Source organism: Chaetodon trifascialis, chromosome 8 (genome assembly GCF_039877785.1).
Source record: "Chaetodon trifascialis isolate fChaTrf1 chromosome 8, fChaTrf1.hap1, whole genome shotgun sequence".
Lineage (NCBI taxonomy): Eukaryota > Metazoa > Chordata > Actinopteri > Chaetodontiformes > Chaetodontidae > Chaetodon > Chaetodon trifascialis.
In genome coordinates, this window is record NC_092063.1 from 24,547,246 (window position 1) to 24,572,091 (window position 24,846).

The 24,846-nt window shown below is 44.0% G+C and overlaps 1 protein-coding gene across 1 annotated transcript in view; it reads right to left on the bottom strand.

The window, feature by feature from the left end:
* The window catches only part of lamb2l (laminin, beta 2-like), a 61,733-nt gene that overhangs the window by 20,031 nt on the left and 16,856 nt on the right, over positions 1-24,846 (bottom strand). The window contains exons 3-14 of the mRNA XM_070968281.1: positions 16,440-16,609; positions 10,163-10,298; positions 9,709-9,782; positions 9,235-9,423; positions 8,229-8,292; positions 7,749-7,951; positions 7,483-7,603; positions 7,054-7,242; positions 6,732-6,911; positions 6,466-6,578; positions 6,161-6,240; positions 5,816-5,972 (exon numbers count right to left, since the gene is read on the bottom strand). Of these exons, the coding sequence (XP_070824382.1) occupies positions 5,816-5,972; positions 6,161-6,240; positions 6,466-6,578; positions 6,732-6,911; positions 7,054-7,242; positions 7,483-7,603; positions 7,749-7,951; positions 8,229-8,292; positions 9,235-9,423; positions 9,709-9,782; positions 10,163-10,298; positions 16,440-16,609 (1,676 nt within the window). The remainder of the gene's footprint in view (positions 1-5,815; positions 5,973-6,160; positions 6,241-6,465; positions 6,579-6,731; positions 6,912-7,053; positions 7,243-7,482; positions 7,604-7,748; positions 7,952-8,228; positions 8,293-9,234; positions 9,424-9,708; positions 9,783-10,162; positions 10,299-16,439; positions 16,610-24,846) is intronic.

The window sequence follows — 24,846 nt, forward strand, 5'->3', positions numbered from 1 at the left end:
TGATGTGCTTCTTGAGGCGAAAACGTTTCTTCTCATCAAGAAGATCAAACCCAACAAGTCTTTTTAACACGCCAACGGATCTAATGAATTTATCAGTGTCATTGAAATAATCTGTAACTTTGGCTGATTTTTTATATGTTTCGTCAAGGAAGTTTTTAATGTCCTCCAGAGAGTAGAGGTCAGTATTTCTGCTTGAAAACTCCTTGACTGAGACAGTGTCTGACTCTGAATCAAAGTCCATCTCCTCACCTGAAACTGTGAGTTGTGTCAGTACCTGCAGACTGGGAGCTCCTCAGACTGTATGCAGCCACGGGAGCTTCACATTCCTCAGCCTGCTCTGTTCCACCTAAGGTGTTTGTGACACTGGCTGTCACGCTATTAGCTGCAGCAGCAGCGGCGACGGCACTGCCGCCACGTCAGCTGCCTCGACGTGTACAAAGTCGGCTACGGCGGTGTTAGCCACAACAGCACCGACCGCAAGACCGGCCGCTGCCACAGCGGCAGAGCACCCGCCGCCATCCGCATCGGATGACGCCGCGAGCGGCAGCACGCCCGCGGCCGCAGCGGCAGCAGACACGCCGCCACCCCCGGCACCGCCCAACGCGTCTGCGCGAGCGAGGCCGCTCACCGTCTTCTGCTGTCTGTGCGGACAGGTCAAACGTTTATGCCCGACATCCCCGCACTCAAAACACTTCATCTGACCTGAGCTCGCGTACACCATGTATGAGCCCTCCCCGTGTTTGACTCTGAAGGACACCTCCAGCGTTTGAGTCGGAGAGTCCAAGAACATAAATAGCTGCCTTCGCAGCGACTGAACATGCTTCAGTTTAGGATCTTTGCATCCTAAACTCACCGTTTTAATCCCGCTGGCAAATTTGCCAAACCTGCGGAGCTCTTGCTCCAACAGCTCATTTGGTATGAACGGCGGAACACCAGATATGGTGATTCGCGTGGAGGGCACCGACAGCGGGGACACCTGCACAAACAAATTGCGGATAAACACGCCGCTCTCAATCAGCTGATTCACCTGCGGCTCACCTTTCAAAAACACCACCACAGCCTTATTCATGTGGGAAGCATAGCTTAGCTGTTCGTGACCCACCTGCTCTCCCACAGCCAGCAGGACCTCCTCCACCGACACACTGTTGTCAGGCGGGACTATCCTCACTCCCTACCGGAGGGACGGAGGTGGCGTCTCGGCGGACGCCATCCCTCCGAAAAAAACACTCCCTAACAAGTGATCGAACAAGCAACAGTTCGTCAAAAGTAATTCAAAAACCTTACCTGATCAGCACATGCAGTGGAGAGAAAAGACACCTGAGACCCGTGAAAAGGAAACAAATTCAAACTTCCGCGCCACTCGCACTCTGCCACCACCACTGCAACCACTCACACTCACGCCGGAAACGGAAGGAGAGGAGAGGAGAGGAGAGGAGAGGAGAGGAGAGGAGAGGAGAGGAGAGGGTTCATACTTGTGCCAATCACACATAGAAACTATTTACAGCAAGACTTCTTAGAACCTGCAGGGATTCATCCTGCACAGCTTCTCGTTCCACACGTGAAAATGACAAGACAGAGCAGAAAGAGCCATGCTGGGCTTAAATTGCAGGAGCGTGACAGGGAGAAACAAAGAATGAGAGGCTGAGAGTTTCTGTGTGTGTGTGTTGTACATGTTCGTAAATTTGTGTGCTCCGCAGCAGTAATTAGTTGTGGCAGGTTGGTATCTGTGCTACTTTCTTGTGTTCCTATGGGTCATTTCAGCTGTGGAGTTTGAATCTCTTCTTTGTGCATCAACATGTAAACTCAATTTCGATCCAGCAACAGTCAAAGTCAAAGCCATGTTCACCCCCTAAGGACAATAGGGGGTGTCAAAGATGCCTCTCCTCTTGCTTGGTGTCGTGCACTGTTGCTTTTCCTCTCAAAACAAGTCACTTTTTTCCACATTCCTGTAGCAGTGATGTTGTAAGCATGGAGTGTCTGAGCTTGCCCGAAGGGCTGAACGGGGAAGTGGAGGGGGCAGGGGGTCTCCTCAGAGTAGAGAGGACGGAGGAGGTGGGTGGAGGGCCGTGAAGGAGACAGACAGTGAAGAATGTGACAAAGCGGATAAACAGATGAAGGATAGGAGGATGAGGCGGGTGAGATGAATCAATGAATGTGACAGCAGGAACAGGCCTGTCACAGTAGTGCACAGATGGGTGGGGGGAATTCAATATTGTGTTTTAACCAAATGTCAAACGTTTTCAATTTTTTTGAGTATAATCAGCTACAGCTACCTGATTCTACGTAAACTGTCACAAAGTGTTGCGTTATATAGTTCAAAATAAGTGTGAAAAACATGGGCTCATATAATAAGAGTGGTAAGTATATGCAAGAGGCAAGGGGAAAAGATATGTTAAACAATGTCCTTCACAGACTTTACTATACAGTACAACTGTGCAACTGCTAAGAGTGGGGCTAGCTGAGAACAGCAGATGTTGGAAGAGAATGTCATAGCCCCCCTCTATCCCCTTGTTTCCAGCTTATTCACAACAGAATGCCATCCAAAAAACCAGGGGAACAAAAAGAAAAGTCTGTCTGTTAGAATCATTGGTGCAGCCAGTGAAGAGCCTGGGGAAGGTCTTCAACTGCAGTCTGAATGACAGAGATTCGATCAAGGAAACTAGTGCAGAACTGGAGGGCTGGCTGAGAACAGTGGATGAGTCTGGGCTCCCTGGAAGATTCAAGGCCTGGGTCTATCAGCAAGGAATCCTCCCAAGAATCCTCTGGCCTCTGCTCATCTACGAGGTCCCCATGACTGTGCAGCTATCTATGCAGATGGCTGGGACCGCCACACAGCCTTAGTAACATCGTGCTGTATGGGAACACCAACAAACTCAGGCTCCCTTTCAGCTAAGTGCCTCCTTCTACGCCCTCCCTTTTCAGCCCTTGCATAGTGGCACGGGCGCGGGAACATCTGCAGGGCGCGGGATCTAGAGATGCCAAAGTGTCCAGGGCAGGGATTGTTGTGAGGAGAGGGAGAAAGTGGAGAGCAGCCGAGGCAGTCCAGCAAGCTGAAACTCGACTGAAGCACAAGGCCATCCTTGGAACAGTGGCGCAAGGCAGAGCTGGACTTGGGAGCCTAACAGCGACCAGATACGACACTGCCAGGGGGAGGGAAAGGCAGAGGCTGGTGCAGGAGGAGGTTCGAGCTTCAGTCGAGGAAGAGCGAACCAGCAGAGCAGTGGCCATGGGGCAGCAGGGTGCATATATGATGTGGGAGCAGGCGTTGGAGCCGAGTGTCACCTGGAAGGATATCTGGAAGTGGAACCCCCAGAGGATCAAGTTCTTGATTCAGGGTGTCTACGATGTCCTCCCAAGCCCATTCAACCAGTGCAGATGGGGCAAAATTGAAACACTTCATGCCCCCTGTGTTCCAAAATAGGGACACTGGAGCACATACTGCGCAGCTGCTCCAAGGCGCTGGGTGAGGGCCGGTATCGATGGAGGCACGACCAGGTCCTCAAATCCATCGCTGAGGCAATCAGCAAGGGGATCAAGGGAAGCTGATACACCCAAGCCACAGCAAAGGCCATTTACTTTGTCAAGGAAGGACAAAGGCCGGAGAAAACATCCAAGAACTGTTCTGCTGGCTTGCTCTCTACGGCCTGAGACTGGGTGATGACAGTTGACCTGCAGAGGCAGCTGAAAATTCCACCACACATCACCCAGTCCAGTTTGAGACCTGACATCATCGTGGTCTCAGAGGCCACAAAACAACTCATCTTGCTGGAGCCAACGGTTCCCTGGGAGGAGAGGATGGAGGAGGCACATGAAAGGAAGAGGGAAAAATACCAGGAGCTGGTGGAGGACTGTTGGAGGGTGAAGGACCAGGTGTATGCCAGTGGAGGTGGGCACTCGGGGATTCGCTAGTCACTCCCTGAGCAAGGCCTACGGCACACTGGGCATAACAGGTGCCCACCGAAGAAGAGCCATAATCAACAACATGGAGGCAGCAGAAAAAGCCTCCAGATGGCTCTGGCTGAAGAGGGGTGACCAGTGGGGGCAGTAGCACAGCATGCCACTAGGACACAGGCTGGGGTCTGATCAGCCTCGGTTGGGTCGCCTGCAAGGAGGGTGCCTGTTGTAAGACCCGAAACACCCAGTGACTCCAGGAAACAACAATGATGATGTGTCCAAGGTTGTGCATCAGCAGGTGTATTATTAACTGAATTGGTTTGTTTGTCTAACTTTATGTATGGATAGTGTTTTGCAATTCTGATTTGTGGTCTTGGTTTTGTATTCTTATATTCTTATATTGTATTAAGAAGAAAGATAAACAGCATTTTTCTAGTTGCCTAACTGTTCAGGAAATTTGAAAAGCAATAGGTGTAGTGGTGCTTGTTGGTAGAGTAAAGGGATGAGGGATGATAATGAAACTTCTCAAAGCTTAATCACCACTGCGTCTAAATTCAGCATGCAAACAAGCAAACCCATCCAAATCCCCTCACAAAGACGACCTTGGTGGAGTCAGAACAAAATGAAATCTCCCTCTGTTTTAGTCATAACATTATCCAAGACATGATGTTTGATCTGGGACTGCACAGTGTGTGTATGATATACAGAGGACAGACATAAGAAGATTAGACCTTCTGTGAATGGTACTGAGAGACAAATATCTTGTTCCGGCTACAAAACAAGGTCTGTCACCTTTCTGGGTACTTCCTGAGGCTGTTTATACTACATTAGGTGTCTGTATAGAAAAACGTGTTTTTTCTTTTGTCAGGCCAGAAAGTGTGGGCTGCACACAGACAGTCCAGTTCACCTTAAAGGCCACATGAACACAGACAGTATAAATGAAACTTAACCAGCAGCAGCTCCAGGGAGTCCCGCTCAGTGTTGAAGCGCTGCTCTCTTTCAACCACAGCCGGGTCCAGAGTGAGCATTTTGCTGCATATGAGAGTGTGTGAATGTGAACAGTGTGACTGACTGAGTTCTGTGGTTGGTCAAATGAACAGATATGCTCATAAATCAGAATATATCAGCTGTTGCTAACTGACATTAATTCTGAGAGGAACTGTTTCCTGGTTTAAGTTTGCAAGTAGGTCTACACATCCAAAGACTGTTTGTCAGAGAACCTAGCCAGAGGACAGAGTGTTTCTGTAGTTCCAGCAAAATCCAACTGTGATTTATGTCTTCTATCAAAACCATCAGCTGATTACCTCACATCAGTTTCAAGAGTCACATTCTTCCAGTTGAGTTTTATTCATATCAGATCAAACATTTAAAGGTACAATGTGATAACTCCAGACGACTTGGAAGCAGCATATTCCCAGAGTAACTCCTAGCTGCTGCTTCTTATACTCTTTGTTGTAGCCATCTTTAGCTGTAGCTACTAGCTGCTGTTATCTAGTTAGCTCAGTCAGCCATGTAGCTAGTGGCCCTATTAGCTAATTAGAGTCCGGTCTGACCAAGAGCTGGGAGCACTGGGGCATTGCTGGTGGTTATACCACCATGACTTAAATAGCCAATTAAGCTTGTCTTAGTTCAGTAAAAGAGAGATGACTTGAATTCAGAAGATGTACTGTTTCATTTTTTTGTTTAATTGGGAAAACATGTGCAAGAATATTTCTTGTGAGTTTATTTTGTTTATTTATTTGGCTTAAAAATCTAAGCGACCTTGTGAAATATAGCAATTGCCAGCTGAACTTCTTGTGGCATTATGAGACAGTTGCTGCTGTTGCTACAGTATTTCTTCACATTCTCTTGATAATGTTTGTTCATTTTTTGAACATTTTACACTAAAATTCTGGCCACATCTAAAGGTGGGAGTGCTCACCGGCAGAGCAGAGTCAGCGGGGGAATGTCCAGTGGCATCTTCAGCTTCATATTTGTAGTAGTCCAGTGGGGCACAGAAATAACCAGGCTGAACCTCTGAACACTGTCGGCCAATCAGATGCCTCCTGCAGTCACACTGGCCGTTCTCCATCATGCACCTTCAGTAACAGACACAGGCAAACTTTCAGTGGCACAGCGGCTTTTCCATCTTTTGTGCTTTTTGAGGTCTCCATTCAGGAACAGGGCGAATGATTCACAGCCTGATTTCACGGTACCTGAATAAACCATTCTTAGAAAAAACCTTCTTTCTCAAAAGCATATGTTTAAAGACACAGAAAAACTTTACCTGTTGTTGAATGCTCCACCGAAGTCACAGTCACATGGTCTGCAGCCAGCCAGGTCGTTACTGAGCCCCCAGTATTCAGGCTACAGGGATGGAAACAAACCTCAAAACCAGGCTGCATACTGGTATGTCTGGTGTGTGCTTCTACTCTCTGCACTGTGTTTGAACATCTGTTGTGCTTGTACAGCTGTTACTATGTAATATGCTCCTTTATTATTGCAGTTGCGAATGTTAATCAACAGCACAATGTTTTGATATGAAGTCCACAGTTAGCTACAGATTTTAAAAGAACAACAGTGGTGACTAACCAGGCACTGGTTGCAGTAGCGACCAGTGACATATCTTTTGCAGGAGCAGTCCCCACTAATCTGGTCACAAGGAGCTCCCATCATGATGATGCCACGAGGGTCACAGTTGCAAGCTGATGGAGACAAACACACGCACAGACACACAGACACACACAAAGAATAAGATGTTGCAGATTATGTGGTTTCATATATCAAAACAGCAGAAATCCATTTTCATGCCTCTTGACACACACAGCATTTTCAGTGGCAGTCACACACATACTTACGTTGACAGCCCAGCGGGTCGTTCTGGCTGAGTCCGTAATAACCTTCCTTGCAGTCGTCGCAGCGCTTGCCTTTGACGTTCGCTTTGCAGCGACACTGTCCTGCGATCATCCTCATGTCCAGGTCGGTGTGACTGTCACACACCCCTCCCTCCAATGATCCGACTGGGTCACAGTCACAGGCTGGCAGTCAAATGTCAGACGGTGAGTGTTAAAAAATAGGGGAAAAGGATTGAGAGGCAAGAACAAAAAGACATACTGTAAATGGGACACTTGAAAAGACGAAGAAGAAGCATTTTGTTAAAAACAAACACAAATGACTCACCAATGCAAACCCGTGGGTCTCTGATATCCCTAATGGGGTCTTTGTAGTAGAAAGGTTTACACATCTCACAGTTGCGTCCCATGGTGTTGTGTAGGCAGTCGTCACACACTCCTCCGCTGACGTTGCCCGTGGCCAAATACACGGCCATGTCAAAGTGACATTGGTTTGAATGGCCATTACAGTTACACTCTGGAGAAACAAACAAGAAATGGAACAAATAAAGACTAATTAGACATACACAAACATTACAACAACAGTCTCATAAGACCCATGGTTAAAAAAAGTTCAAATAAGTGCAGAAGTTTCAAAGTAAATAACAAAAACCTCTCATCTGCAATTCTGAGTTGCTCAAGTTCATTTTCATGCAAGAATTTTGTAAGATTTTGTGACATCCGTGTGTGTGTGTGTTCGTGCGTGTGTGTGTCCCACCTCTGCAGGTGTGTGGGTTCTCCGCCTCTGCTGGTCTCCACGGCAGGTCATTGTGGAAATCTCGGCAGCGCTCGCAGTTCAAGCCCTCTGTATTATGTTTGCATACACAGCGGCCGTGGATCTGGCCAATCACAATGCAGCGAAATGATGGTAAGTGTAGGCACTGTCATGACAGTTTCAACTACTTTCACACAAACAGTTTTTGCTCTTCTTGTGTTTCTCTTTAGCCCCACAGCACATGTGGTGATGACAGCCCGCTAGCTCACCATGCCATTCTCCCGGACGTCGACCCCTGGCACCGGGGCGCACTCTGACGCATGTCCGTAACAGAAGCAGCTCCCTCTGACCACCAGCTCATAGATGGCATAGTAATATTTCTGCAGAACATCAAAGCGTCTGTCCAGCAGGTCGTCTCCCAGAGTGTTAAGCTTGGTGAAGTTGATACGCAGGTTGGTGATGCGCAAAAGTTCTGAAAAGGAGAAAACAGATTGACAGTTTTCTTTGTACATTAACCCATTTCAGTTCAGAAGGCAGGTACGGATGGAAAAATCTTTTTTTCTGTAGTCGAAGTTTGTCAGAATACAAAGTGGATTTCAGAGCCTGAAATACAGGTTAGACATTTACTGTACAAAACTGCACACAATCTTTTGTTTTTTTCTGGAAATCAGTATCAATAATAATATCAGGCACACTATGCTGTGCTGCTGTTGACCGTTAGTGGTCCAGAGTTAAAAGTCTGCACTGACCTTGAATGTCCAGGCTGTAGGGGTCTTTCACATGAATGGCGGGATCCAAAACTTTATAAATGACCTTGAACAGAAGAACATTTTTTTTTTTTTTTAGCTACAACAGTTATTGTCAGCACAATATTCTTGCATTCCCTCACTATCCTCAAACGGCCCTTTGTTTTTATGAAAACATGCATAGTTACTTAGATTTAGACAGTTATCTTCATACAACCACTTTTTTTAGTGAGATGTTAAATGAGGAGCTGCAGGTGATCGGCTGCAGGCCAGCAAGGTATCCAATGCTATATACAGTGTCCTGCTGTTGTGTGGAAAGCAACTCTCACGCTGCACAGTAAACAGATACGCCACAGACTTGTTTGCTGACAAAGTAGGTGCTCAACCAGTGTTTGCTGTAGAATTCAACCAAATGTGCTGTTACCATAGTGACAACAAATCAGCTAAAGCATCAAAAGTCAAAGTCACTTGTGCTCATCTGTCAAATTACTGGTTGCTTTTACAGAACCACTTCTTTCAGATTTCGCTGGTATTTGTGTGTTCATCTCATCTCTTCTTCCCAGCAACACTTATGTTAATACAGATTATCCTTCAAGAATCTCCAGTTTTACCTGAAAGAATAAATCTGCTGATATTCTCTATTTTTTTATTGTCAATAAATCCCATCTCGTGAAAAAAACAAAAGCAACAATGAATGTATCTACTCAAGGGATTGTGGTGGTATATCCTTCTGTACTATAGAGCTCCATTGTTGTCCACAAACGGTTAAAAAACATCAGTGAGCCTCACTGCTGCAGTGGGTGACACGTTCTTTCATTACCATGAACGCAGACATTGTAGTGTATTTTGGTTCGATCCCACACACACCGCTCTGCTTCACTAGAGCATCAAGTCTGCATCTGGACCAATGTCTAATTCCAGCCTTTTATTTTGACAGACACTCTTTCCTCCCAGTCTAACATGTGTCTGAGCTGCTATTGCTGCTCTCTGCACCTCGTCCACTTCTTACCTCTCCATTAGTGGAGGGCTCGATGTCGGAGTAGCGTTCCTCACAGATGATGTCGTTGATGTGGTGCAGGCCATTGGCTGGGATGCTGGGGAAGGTCTTTGTACAGTTTGAGGCAAAGTAGCGGTATGGACGCCACGTGCGGCCAAAATCAGCCGAACGCTCAATGATCATAGCTGCAGGTCGGAAAGTCTGAGGAGGAAAAGAGAGAAGGGAATGTGTGGCATTTGGAATCAGAAGACACATCATCAGACTGATTTCTCTGGACCTTTAGCTTCATGCTTGCTTTACCAACAGGAGGATCAGGAATCCAACCTGATGCAATGCAGCCATCCAACTTCTGAGTGTACACAACAAACGCACACCCAGACAAATATGCACCCTGACATGCTTAAGAACATACAGTCCAGGCAACAGAGGTCCACAAACACACACATACACACTGGCACCCCCACACATGTAAAAACATGCGCGTACCTTGAACTTCATGATGAGGTGTGTGAAGTGGAATTCAGCCTCCAGGTTCAGTCTGATGCTGACATTCTCTTGTCCTGTGGAGGAAATAAGTGTCACTCAGTGCCATAACAACACAAATGAAGGACATGTCTCATCTCCTACAGTCACTGTCTGCTATACTGAGTGACTGTCAGAGACACTGTGGGGACACTGCTCTACAATACAGTATGAAGCTACCTTTTCTCTGTTCTTATATGACTGCATCGCATCAGCATTCTCAAGTAGTCTGGATACAGACATTCAAGTCATGACTTTGTAAAACCCCTGTAAAAATGTGTACACAACAACAAGAACAAACACATTCTGCAGACTTACACACGTAGGACAGAGGCAATCAGCACAATGAACACACTGACCATGTGTTTGTGCGCTGTTACAGTAAGAGTCAATACACACAGCACAAATGCACACACACCGTTGACAGACTGCCACCAGGTGTTGTCTCCATTACTGTCCATGAGGTAGATGACGTTTTCAATGCGGTGGCTGTTTCTGTGGCGGTACGGGTCATAGCGATGCTGGGAGTTACACTCAAAACACTTGTCTGACTCCTGTCGAGGCAGAAAATGCACATTTACATCAACAATATAATTTGCTGTAATCCTATCATCGACTGTACGCATCGTGAAATGGAGCTACACAGATTGTGCCTTGTACGTATTGTACAGTGTACTATAGATCTGTTTCCTCAGACTGCGGCTTTCATATGTCAGGCTGAAATAATGTGTGCAATGTGCACTGGTGTGTCAATACTAGTGTGAATGGGACAAAAGCCAGAGGGGACTCGATTGTGCCTCAGCTGGGTCAAAAGATTCAAATGCTTTGTGGTAGAGAGAAGAAAGAAAGAAGTAAAAGAGGGGGAGGAAGAGAGGAGAAGTGGAGGCAGGTGTGAGGATCAGGATAAAGGGCAAAAAAAATAGACATAGGTGCTTCAAACACTGGGAGCTCTCTGAGGCAGTGCTTTAACCTAAATGCTAATGCGTTAGAGCATATTTAATGTTTACCATGTTCATCGTCTTTGTTTAGCATGTGCGCATGCTAATATTGACTCATTAGCTCTAAACATAAAGTACAGGTGAGGTTCATGGGAAAGTAATGGAAAAATCAAAGTTCTTACACTTCATCACGAGGGAGCATCTGTACCAAATTTCATGGCAGTCCATCTACAAATGTCAACCTCGTGGACTGCTTGACTGAGTGTCATACTGCTAGCATTGCTAACAATCTATCATCTAAAACAGGATGTCAGCAGACTACACTCATTTGTAGATGGATAAAATAAATATGCATCAATGTCAAAATCTCTGTGCACCCTGGTGAGTACCCAGAGGACGTACAGACTGACATAACTATTCAGGATTATTATCTGCAGATTCAATGGTCAAGATGAGGATTATGAGAAATGCAAGGGCACAGTGAGGTCCTGACATGAATGGAAGGGGAGGATGAACGAAGAAAGAAGGGGAAATGCAGTTAGCTGGTGAAAAGCTGACATTGATGAGGCAGAGGACAGAGGAGGAGGAAGAGCTTGAAGCCAGGGGGCATGGGAAAGATACAAGAATGTGGGGACCAAGGCCAAGAGCAAGAGCTTGAATGAAGGAGTGTACTAGAAAAGCTAGAAGGGGTTAGAGAAAGAAAGGTGCAGGTGAGAGAAGTGGGTATGCAGAGGAGAGGGGTTTCAAACAACTCAGCATGGGCGACAGACAAAGGAGGGGGCCGGCACAGAGCGAGGGAGATGCTGAGAGGGTGAACAGGGGGTGCGCCTGAGAGGGGGCCATGAAGAGGGGAGCAGGGAGGGGGACAGGGGGTAAACAGGCAGATGAGGGAGAGAAACAGTGGATTCCAGGGCAGCGTTTCTTAATTAGGTTGTTGTCAAGGGTGATTAAGCTGCTAACAACAACACGACTGTTAAAGAGACGGCTGAGAGTTGAAAAGGAATGCCTAAAGTGTGCTGGAAGTGGTGTGTGTTTGTGGATGTGTATGTGGATGCGTGTGACCACATGTGCACACACGCCTCCTTGTACATGTGAGAGTGTGTGTTTTTTCATCATGCTTGCCTTCTTCACCTACCTTCCCTAATCCCGGCATAAATCACCCAAACCCTCACGTCCGACTGTGGTAACTGAAGAGGGCATTCCTTTGCTCTGCAAAGTAGCCCATCCATCCCCTCACTATGAGCCGTCATGAGAAAACCTTTCTGCAACAGCACTGCGCATTCGCTGAAGCTTTATCACATTTACAGGAAATGAGGTTCAACAGCAAGATCAACTTCAGGTTCATGTTCATATGAGTAAGATCCCCATCTGATTCCTATTCATCTTCTCTTTCAGGGGCACTGTAAAGCTTCAGTTGGTCTAAACTCGTGTGGCTTTAAGACCCTCCCTCCCTCCTCTGAGCTCTTATTTATCTCCCATTAGTCAAGCCTGGTCAGCTCAACTATAAGGCTTTCTGCTCCAACAATACACTGATGTAAGTCTGATGTTGATTTGAAAACACGTCTTTGTCACACTACGATGGTGGCTTTAAAAAAAAAAAGCACACCCCACCTCCCTCATTCAATTTCCTTTCCAGCTAAGTTGCAGCTCTGAAACAGATATTTCCCTGCTGTTAATACACTTTCTCACTTTGTTCGATTGCCTCCATGTGTCTGACTTTCACCATTGTCCTTTCTTTTTTGTGACTTGCCATCCCCTGTTTTCCCATCTCCTTCTTTACTTTTCGTGTTGCTATCTCTTGACTAAAGTTACAGTTTTAGTTCCACTCTGCCAGGTGGGTCTAAGGGCCAAACAAGGGCCTCTTTAAATCTCTTCAACACAATTGGCTTGGCAGTTACTCCCTAAATGCACTGCTTCTCCTGGGACACAACTATGCAAAAAAAACCTATGCAATCTGATCTCACAAGGAACAAAACACAGCAGGATGTCAAACACAAGTGATTGATGAACTTCAGGACATTTAAAGGCAGTGAGACAAATGTTTGGTGTGGGCCTCTAACAGGCCAGCAATGGTCCACACCTGGATTTAGGGTGGGACAGGTTGTCCCTATATCCTGCCCCTTATTGTAGTAGAGGGCCTCTCACCCATCAGAGAATGTCAATCATGTTCACCTGGAAGTTGACACTGTTGGATGTTCCTGCCCTGAGGCAATGGAAACACAGGCACATACATGTAGACGCATGGAAACGCATGTCGTGTGCGGATGCAAGAGAAGTGAATGTCAACATGATGTTGAGCATGTCAGGATTTCTGTCAAGTAAGGGCAGATAGAAAACAAGAGCTGCATACTGCAGAGGTGAAGGAGAGACTGTGGAAGCATCATAGGAGAGCGAACTATGGCTGCTATCTGTGTCTACAGCGGTATCTGTGTCTGTTTATTTCACAGAAATATCTGAGATTGGATTCATGCTGGAAATGCAATATCAGCCTACAGAGGGTTGGGAGAAATCATTGCTACATTCTCTGTTAAACTGTTTTCTGCTGCCATTTATACTCGTCCCACACCTATGTTTAAGCTCAGCTGCACACAAGTCTAAACTGAGTCTGAACGTCTGAACCCTAAAAACTGAAAGTTGTGTTTATAATGTGGAGTCACTGGATCATCCCACATAGGTGCAGTGTGAAGAGCACTTGAAACCTTGATCTGCAAATACTGATTGTAATTTCATATGGCATACATAACTTAATATATTATACTGTTTACTGCAGAATGTACTGCATCATATCTTGAAATGAACACTGAAAACTCTAAGTTTGATTGCACAATAATACTACAACATCTTCTGGTGTACACTGTTCTGTCTGGCAGTATCGTTTCACCCTTACATATACTACAATATTTTCCTGCCTTGCTGCAACTAATGTCACCACAATGTCACTTTGCTTGAGATGGTGTTGCTCTATTAGTTCAAGTAGAACACTGGTTGTGGGTACTGTATCTGTATTTGTTGCTTGTAAATAGTGATACAGTGCTTGCAAAGCACTGAACCACTATTGTTCTTCGAAAAAATCCCATAAGAAATGAATGGGACGAGCCGAAAAATGCGAAAAAATCTCCCCCTTTTTCAAGGGGCTACTGCTCCGGCATACTGTTTGTTCGGAGGGTGCGCAGAGGCCAAATTCAGACGTTTCTCAGACTCTCACAGACCCGCAGGTGGCCTGATCTCAAGTTGCCATGGCAACCTCTGAGCCTGAGTGCCTCTCCAACACACACACATATCGTCGCTGTCCGATAAAAAGCACGTATCTCCAAAACTCGTTTTTTTCAGGAGCATGAAAAAAGTGTTTTACTCATCAATTAACTTACAAATTAAACCCAAAACACAGTAATTAGACACACTTAGGACTCAAAATGAAAACCTATAGTTACACGGTAATTAGCAACCCGTTTAGTATTTTAATCGGATTTACGTGCGTTGTTGTGAGTGACATTGGACATACGTGTTTTTTAAATAATGCGTTCCAATGATGTCCAGTCATTTACAAGCCTCGAGTCTCCCGTTCATGTCCCACTAAATCCGTAAACTATTGATAGCAGGCTATCCTACATTTCGACATAGCACATTACCCTAATCTAAGATTTTTTTGGTATTTTGTGTTGAAATCAGATTAGTCCATATAGGCGAAGAGTCATCTAATACTGTATTAACGCACATGCATCAGTCTGACTCGGTTCAAGGAAATCACAGAGTTTATCGTCTATCACGTCACTGCTGCTGACCCTCCTCTCTGCCTCAACTGCTCTACTGTATTTTACTTTTGCTATTGCACATAGCTCCTCTGACGTGAGAGACATGTCTAGCCTGAAAAGGAGAAAACAGTGCACATAACAGACACATAAGACGTCAATGAATACATCTCGGTCAGTAATCTAACGTAAACAACACTGTCATGGTTATAAAAAGTTTTTGAACGGCATCGCTCGATGCAAGGACAACATTAGCCTAGCGTTAGATGCTATAATAAGTCTGCCAAGTACTGACGGTATACAGTCTGTGTTTACGGACATGACAAATCATCTGATATACAGGCAACGCCAGAGGCGGGAGATACGCGCATTGATGGACACTTCTGACACCCAATGGAGATACGTGTTAAAAACGTCTTTCCATTGGTCACTTGGATCCCCAATGCTACCTGTTGCTGGGGGAGAATGTGAATATTCCTTAGCCAATGGAAAGTCAAAATCGTTAAAAGTGGAGATACGTGTTTTTTATCGGACAGCGACGATATGTAGCTTTAGCTGCAGCTGTGCAGCTCAGTCAAATGACCAGTTCTCCATTAAGCTCTGTAGTGACATGCTAACCAGCCACAGCCAAGCTACCAACTAGTGAGTTGTATATAGCCATTTCTCAATATGCGTTCTTCTCTGTACTTGTGTTCTTGTGTACTTGAACAACGTCATCACTCTGAGTCCAAGTACTGTTCCAATTCTCATGTCCGCATCTCGACAAGTACACTCAAATACCCGGATGTGTTCTTGCCCCTCCCACTTTATCGAGTATGCATCGGATGGTGACTTGTGCGGACTTGCGGCAACCACGTATCCCAGAATGCATTTCGTCGCAACGATGCCGGAGGAGAGGACTCACAACTATAAGTTACAAGTTTGGAAATACTGCTGTTTTAGTAGTACAGAATGTGGTTTTAAGATTATTTTATGTGAGAAAGTGGATGTTAAAACTTAAAATCTGTGGTCGATTCATCACGATAGCGCGTAGTTTAAAATTTTTTTAATGTGTTATTTGACATGCTAATGTTAGCATGCTAATGCTAACATGCTAACATACGTTAAAATGATTGGCAAAGGCATTCTAATGGTGGTTCAGAGGTTTTTAATGTGTTATTTGACATGCTAATGTCAGCTTAGCAATGTCGCTGATGCTGAACACTTGGCACGCATACGGCCCGGCGTTTGCGCACTGTATCACTCTCCAAATTTCCCGCCGAGGGGAATTTGTCTAGTTTGAGTTTATTGCTCTGGTATAATTTCATTTAATCCATTCTCATTTTTATGTAATATACTTTTTTTTTTATCTTATTTTATATTGCTGAGGTAAAGACTGCAATTAAAAAGTCCCCAAAATCCAAAATCACATCAGCTATTTTAGAAGGTTTTTAATTTTTAAACTTTAAAAAATAGAGCTCTCATCAAGCGTGCCGCTGGATGTCCTCTCTTGTAGTCAGCTTTCATTGGCTGTTACTGGTCTCCACTGACACTTGACTCACTGAGTGATTGAAAGTAAAAACAGCAAGAGATAAGAGACACAGAGAGATGGAGGGAATGTGTGTGACCAAGGCGTGGCTGACTTGTATGTCTACACCTGGGGCCCGAAGCTGAAAGAGTGGGTAGTGTTCGGGGGCCTTGCTCATAGAAACCGGGCTACAAACAAACAGACAGATGAACAAATGAAGATGGACGAGTGGAGACTGATGGACGAATGTATGAAAGCGAGAACAAACAAAACCATCGCATTGACTGCACAGACGGAGCAGGCAGATGACGGAGTTAAATTGAGGATACATGAGAAATTGCTAGAAGGAGTGGCAATTTGGAGTTATATTGTGAGACAGTATGAATGTAAAATGAGAATAAGCCATCATGACCATTTGTTAGTGCTCAGAGCACAAATGCTGATGCATTCATTGAATATCTATATAGTCCACCTTGACTGTCTGTTCATGTGTGTCCTGACCTGCAGATGGCTGACAATGCAGTAGTGCTCTGGCCCATCCAGGCCACAAGTAGAGGTGGCGGAGAGGTTGACAGCTCGTCCAATCAGAAGGTTTCCTGTCGCAGGGTAACAGCTTCCCTCCGTGCAGCCATGAGGGCCAGATGGGAGCTCCTGTCCATACACACTGAGAGCTGGAAGAGGAGGGATGGAGGGAAGAAATAAAGGATAATTGTTCATTCTAATTATAAATGATTATTTGACTCATTGTGTCACCAACTTAACATGTGAGCAGCAGCAATCATTTCATTTAATTACATTGTTTAATTCGAGACTCAGACTTCAAAAGAATCCAAAGTAGGGTTGAGCGGTAATCCGGTAATAAAGTATCCCGCGGTATCTAAAAATAGCAACGGTATCAGTTTCATTACTGTCATTAAAAAAAATGCTGCGCATATAGGTCTATAGGGGTCTAACATAATTGTAGCATCGTCATAACAAAAATGAAGTCCACTCCGTTCAATGTATCTGGTTGAATTTTTGCTGGAGAAAAAGGTGACTGTGCAAAATTACATGCTAAAAAAATGAACCTGAGCAGTTTTACAGATGTTTTAACACAAGTATGTCCAGGCGCTCATATGGGCGCGTCTGGGCAGAGTACCGTTATCTGGTCCAAGCACACGGAGAAACTCCTCGGTTGAAAACAGTTTTTCTGCCTTTTTTCTGCTTGCTATTGTTCTTAGCTCTCATAAAAGGACGAAATACAAATGAAACAGTAAAATAACACCTTGGGCTGCTCAGCAGAGTCCTCTGTGAGCGCTCTGCTCATTCATGAGACGGAGCGGTGAAACTAACTGCGTGGTTACGCTGGTCAATAGCTCAGCAACCCGCCCACATTCACCATAGAAACACCAATGACGATCCAGAAGGAAGTAAGCCCAGAGATAGGTTATCGCATGAAGAGCGCTCCCTCCACTCTAGAACCCCCCTCCTTTTTATTTAAACTAGCAGGACCTTCGTGATTGATCTCAAACTAACACAGAGTCATAGGAGGAGACATTAGCAGCGTCTCGGGCTGGAATATAACTTTTGACCACAAAAACAGCAAAGATAAAACATACTTTATGATTTAGTTTATTTTTTTTTCTGCTACTCTTTGGCTGCTAGCTCGCCGAGTTTTCGTCGCACAGTGAGGAGGCAGACATCTTCGTGATCATCAGACTCTCCACTTTCATGTGATACCGGGCTTTGGTGGTTTGCGTGAAGTGGTGAAATCAGCAGGTGCTGTACCTTTGACATGCGCTATTTTCGTTACATGCGCATATAATTTAGTGGGGTATGAATTATGTTTCGTTTGGGTGGCAGTGCTTGGTAGAGGCTTTTAACTGAGTTTCTCCCCGTCAATCTGGTATGCTACAAGTTAGGACTGGTGCTTCTTCGCGTGAGCATTGACCGTCTGAACTGCGCGCATGTCACGCTGCCCTGCAAAGTGATTTTTGATTAGTCACGGTAATACTGTATACCCCGGGAAAATGTGGGGAAAGTTTGACGGTATCAAAATTTGGATACTGCCCAACTCTAATCCAAAGTATTCTTGAAATATATATAACATGATGTGGATATATGTACCTATGCCAGTGTTTCCCAACCTCTTTGAGCCACGGCACACATTTTACATTAGAAAAATCACAAGGCACACCACCAAACAAAAATGTCACAAAAAGTGGATTTATAGAAATATAATGAAAATCTAGTCTCAATTTACTGACTCAGTGTGAAACCTGGGCCTGTTTAGTTGAACAAAAAGCTGATATTCTTGCAGGAGTTGAAGAAAGACACACAGGAAGATTGGATAATCTTCCACGGCACACCTGATAATTTCTCACGGCACACTTATGTGCTGCGGCACAGTGGTTGGGAAACACTGGGCTATGCTATCCAACAGAACTTTCTAAGAAGTAAGAACATGCTTTAAAGGCACACTGCCCTGTTTTTTCACTTATTTGTTGGCTAATAAGGTGAAAGAAGAAGTTGGATGAAGCCACATTGGTGTTTACATGATGTGATTGGACTCTGTACTAATATGAATGGGTGCACTTCAAAACTGTGGTAATTGTGTGCGGTCCACTCAATTTCAACTCAACACCTACAAGGACACACGCCACTTATGCTGCGTTCATGTCATATCTGAGTTACTGTAACTGTTCATTAACACAAAAGCTAAACTGTAAGGGATGTTGTGAACAGTGTATTTATGTGCTTGGATTCAGTAAACTGACCAGCCAACAATATTCAAGGGTTACATGTCACACACACACACACACACATATATACTGTTGTGATCTGATCTGGAAATAATCAAAAGTCAGTGGAGACTTCTTCAAGCATTTCCAACAACTCACAGAGCTAATGTTAACCTAAATAACTAGCTAGCCACAGCACAACAGTCACTTCTCTGCTTCATGTCAGCCAAACTCTGTCATTCAAGCTGGTTAAACCCAAATTCAGTGGATATAGCGCTATATTATAAATTCATATTGTAAATATTTTAACGCCTATGACATCAACTGTCCAACGCTCTCGAGTTGTATGGTGACGTAAACTGCCACAAATCGTAGGAATAGGAATCATTCCCACCTCTACCATCTGTCTCATGTACTTGAACGCCTCATTATCAACAGTTCTGAGTAGCAAGCAAACAAAATAAACAAAAAAATCCATCCGGCACAGCCAAATGGACTGAAGACAATGATAAAGCTGTATAACTGTCTCTACACCAATAAATTAGCCAAGCAAATACATTAGCCACTATTAGCTTATTCCATCAGCTGATACTAACACAGATGTCTTGTAGAAAGTGTCAGAGAGTATAATGTCATCGTAGTGTTTTTTAGCTATGGAATCTCTTCTCATTCCCTGAGCTTCTGCAGCACAAACTTAAATCTCAAGTCTTCCTCATAGACAGCATGCCTGGCTACACAGAAGAATGTTGGATTACATGTAGTAAGATCATTGTCATGGTTTCATTTTTGAGACACTGCTTGACATCCTGGACAGTAATTGCCTTAATGGACTTAGGTGTCAGAAGAAGAAGAAGAAGAAGAAGAAGAAGAAGAAGAAGAAGAAGAAGAAGAAGAAGAAGAAGAAGAAGAAGCACGTTAACTATAACTGTAAAATGTTCTGGTCCGTCTCCCTCAAACTCTCCCTCACCCATGTAAACAGCCTCTCTGCATCACTGATTCTGAACAACAGGCCTCATCAGGGTTAGACAAGGGAGACAGCAAGTGTATAGGGGGAGGAAGACAATGAGATAAATTACGGGAAAGCGAAACTGACAAAGGAACAGAAAACCTAGACCAATTTTCCAAACAAAATGAAGAGGCTCAGAAAGGGGTTCAGCCGAGCTTATATACCAACCACCAGAGTCTGTGACATACAACATTTAAATACACATTTGACTCCACACACAGAGGAATGTTCCAAAATTCACATACTGTACATCTCACTATATGAGAAGACTACGGAGACGGAGGGAGACAAATGCGGGGAAGCAGGCAGGGGTAGCAGCAATGACAGAGGCTGAAGAAATGAGCAGAAAATCTTTTTACATGGAGTGCTGGAGAAATGTTCAGACACATGGAACATGTTGAAATACAACGACTCCTGTGCCTGCATGAAGAACAGATGCTCCGTTATCAGCAGCACACAGTGACTGATATGGGACAGAGATTTTGACAGAGATACCGGGGGGGCCTTTCACTCTGTGGATGCTCACAAAACACCAGCGCAGCAGCATGTTGAGGCATGATGGGAAAGACTTGGACGGTTTTAAATGGAATCATATTCATCATCTTCAGAAAACGCGTATCTCCATCACACAGATGACTGTGATATCTTTCATTCCCAGAGCTTCGAACACGGCGCTTTGTGACTACCCCACACATCTCATAGGTCCCCTTTAGCATCTGCAGGAAACGCACTGGACTTTCTACTAAGGCCACTGGAAACAAACCCAGGACACAACTTAATGTCCAAAGCAACTGCTCAGACTGTCCCAGAGATAATTTCTTCCTTTCCTCCTCTTTATCCTATGTCACCCTGCTCAGTGTGTCGAGTTAATTGAGACACCGATTGGCATGACAAAGTGTCAGTACTTGACGGCCTGGGTGTTTGCTAACTGCCAAAGACACCAGAGCAAGAAAAACCTTTGCACTTCAACAGTTTAGTTATAGCAAACGTTTACTAGCTTGCTCACATCTATCCATAAGCAGGCACAGAGACACAGATGAAACATAAAGTACTGCAGGCGAGACGGACACTCTACTGCACACTGCTCCCTCACCTCGAACATTCAGTGCCTGACCTGATCAGAGATCACATGATTGCTACAGCAGCTCCTTCTGTATGCTCATATGTGTTAAAATTGCTGGAGCCATGGAAACGAACTAGTTCAGTTTAATTTCAGTGTAACTTCAGCTGCCGTTATCATGGGGGACGAAGCTGGGAGTGCACATTGAGAGTATTAAAGGAATGGCTTGGAGAGGCAAATGCATATATTAGCTCTAACAAGTTTATTTCACAGCTTTGGACCCCTCCTATATGCAAAGGGTTTGATCTTTAAAGCGCTCAGAGAGTAAGATCGGTGACTAAGTACTGGCATGATTATGCATTAAGCTGCATTATTATCATCACATGAGCCGCTCATGTGTAGGTGACGGTTACTATTGAGCCTTTTGCAAAGAGAGCTGCTCAGAAGGCCTCGTCAATACAAAAAGGAGAGCACCTCCTGGTCAAAACATGTTCTCTCATTGTTCTTGTCTTGTTCATGACAAAATGATTGGCTCTCAGTCAACCCATATTTTAGAGCAGTATAAAGGTACTGTGGTAGTTTTCCTCTGGTATAGAGCAGTGACATGGCTACTGTTGCACAGCTGTCTGCATATTGAATGACACCTTTTAAAAAATCCCATTCAACAGTAAACAGTAAATCAGGATTTACAGTGTTAAGAAACGGAACAATACTAAAAGATGGATGACGCCTTTGGGGCCTACTTTAAACGATTGGATAGATGTGACTTTTGAAATATATAAGATGGAAAAGATCACCTTCTCGCTAAAACTTAAGATGGGTTACTTCTTACAATGCTGCGAAAAATGGATGCAGTATATTGGACCCCTGAGACCCGACTTTGTTATGACAATGCATTGAAGGAAATTGTTTTGTTTTTTTTATTTTATTTTATTTTGTGTCTATCTCAAATACATTCGCCTCGGTGCATGATTTGACCATTATAGTATGTTTATGAAGGTATGAAGCCAAACTGCTGTTTGCTCCCTCTACTTTATCTCTCTCTGGATGTATATAGTTACACGTTTATTATTCCCTACTTTGTTTTATTTTATGGTACATGTGTGTAAGTAAGTGTGTGCGTAAGTGGATATGCAAAGGTGCGAGGATGATATATATGAATATGCACATGGTTTTGCTTGTTTGTTGTTACCATATTAGGCAAACTTTATTTTTATCTTTTCAAAAGTAAAAAGAAGTGGACTATAAGCCGATATAACAGGAAGATAGGCTGAGAGACAATTTATGTATGGTACCAGTACCTCTGGAAGTATATCCCTATTTTCTTTTTCTTTTCATTTCTGGAGATTGTCTGTAATATCTGAGTGCACTTCGAAAAAAAAAAAAATAAATAAATAAATAAATAAAAAAAGAAACGGAACAATAATTAACAAATTACTAAAGAGATTGAATATATCATCTAACATCTCTACCATCTGATGGTTTGGGGACGAAATAGATTGTGACAAATTTTAAATACTAGAATAATTTTAAAAAAGATTTTCTAAAAGGAATTCTGACACTAGAACTGACTGCAGTCCTTCCATACACACACACACACGCATGCACACGCACACACATGCACACACACACACACACACACACACACACACACACACACACACACACCTACACACACACCTACACACGCCCACACACACGAAATGTCTATGTGTGTATAAATATCTTGGCTCCGGTTCAAGTAAAAGATTTAACAGGGGCAGATTTTCTGAATTCCTGTGAAGCATTAACAATGCCTGCCTGACACTGTTAGCAATTCTTCTGATAAAGCTGCCAGAAACACAGCACACAACCAGCCTGGCATGCTGTTCCGCTGCATGAATATCCTCCACTCAAATGTAAAGAAGAATCCCGGTAAAATGACACACATATTTACTCATACTGTATGGGCAGGTGCACACACGCTCAGTGTGTACATGCAGAGCTGCACATAAATGGGTTAGAAGGCAAACCTGTGGACTGTAGATAAAGATCACACACACCCTGGCCAAACATAAAACACAAGCCAGCGCTGCAACACTGAAACTCAAAGGTGTAATGTACAGATACAAGACTGCAACGATTATGTATTTCTTTAGTAAACACATTTTAGGAAAAGTAGAAAAAGCATAATTATTCCCATGTGTGTCTTTGCTAAAGCTGGACATAACACCCACCTTCAACAATACAGAAACGTCCTGATTGAGAGCTGTAACTGTGTTTCACCTGACCTCCCTTTGCAGGTATGACATTAAACAATGGGTTCACGCACTGGTCAAATAACCTGCCCTAGATGAGGCACTGTGAACGATGTGGAAATTTTACTGCCAGGAGCAGAAAAGCAGCAGTGTCTGGACTTCCTGTGGCTTTGGACTGAACTCAATGAAGACTCAGTCAAGTTCCTCCCAGTCTTTGGACTTCAATGCAGCTGTGCATCAACTTGACTTGCAATCCATTCCAACATTTTTCAGTTCAGAAAGGTTTTATTTTCACATCCTCTCGTGCAGATTTACATAAATGCACTTCAAGTCACTGGTACTGTGCAGAAATGTGTGTCTCCATTATAACCCGTTTCTCATGACATGATTTCTTATGACCATGTGTCGTTATCCTCAACATAGTACGACTGCACTCTATCTCAACATATTTTGAGTTTATTTGCTAAATCTCTGCGAAAAAAATCATTGAAATTCAAAGTTTATGTCAAACTTCCTCCATCTTATTTTGGTGCATGCTTTTGTATTTGTCACTACAAACTAAGACTCCCCAAATTCATTTTCATGGAAAAGTCCTGCAGCATGGAATGAGTTCACCCAATATGTCATCATAATGAGAAACTAGCATACAACAGGTTATTACTTTGATGATTTCATTCTGATTTGTTTTGTGGCTGTCAATCTTCTTTTGATGTTAAGCAGCATTTCATTTAAGCTGTCATTTTTTGCACAGCTCTTCTGCCGTATCATCACAGCTTATCACACTGGTATGCACTGGAGATACCTATTCACAGAGAGTGAGAGAAGCAACATCCAGACAGTCTCTCCTGACTCTGTCTAGGCACGTAACCCTCAGTAGTCATAATTTACCCTCAGTTTTAATTAATGACTGAGGCTGTGTTTTGAAATAGACCACACATGCATGGAATGTCACTGCTCTAATGTATACCATTCACACAAGATCTCTGTCTAATGGCTTTCTCCGGTCTGTCAGACTGTAGTGAAACAGAAAAGAATGGTGTTTGGGTTGATAATTACAAGCTGAAGCCATCATCTCGGCACACACTCACATGTGAAAGAGCCTCATTTTTCAAAGACACTACTGACTTCTGAGACACTGAGGTAGCGCTCATCCCCCTGTCTGTGTGGGCCAGAAGAAACATATCCCTCACCTGGTTTTCACCTGTCCCAACTAGCATGGAGAACATGAGAATGCGTTTGCATGTGTGCATGTGTTGCATGCAGTAACACACTGACGTCATTATTTTCAGGATTTTATTTGTGACTGTGTTTGGACTTGTTAGTGCATTTCTACAAGGAGTCCTTTCATGCACTATAGAGGCAAGGGAAGTGACCAGTATCCTGGGTCATACTGGGCCATTCAGCAAGGCATTTCCAAGCTGGGATTACTTGAGGAAGAGTACTTTGAATCCTTGCGGTCTTGTTGGTTATTTTTGAGACAGTTCTCAAGATAACCAAAGCCAGCAAGAGGAAAAACTACCTTTCACTTCAAGCAAGCAGTGAAATGCAGGCAAAGATGTTTTGAATGGAAACACTAGTTCCAACTAGGTGAGGCACTGGTGTAACGCCAGTAAAGCCAGAGTGGGAACATATTGTGACAGCAGCCACGAACCATGACAGGCAGTCAGCCTTAATTCAGAGAAGCTTTTCTATAATGGGAATCTCTGTCTTGTAAAATGATGAACATGGTGGGAATCTTTGAAGCAAACCTTTTGCACAAGACTGCTGAAACCAACACAAAGCTGCATGCGTGTGACTTGAAGTAAAGCCAGTTGCACAGATGTTTTTTGACACCAGCTGGTTTACAAGTGTGTGATTAGAGTGTAGCACGTGGCAATGTAGTGTG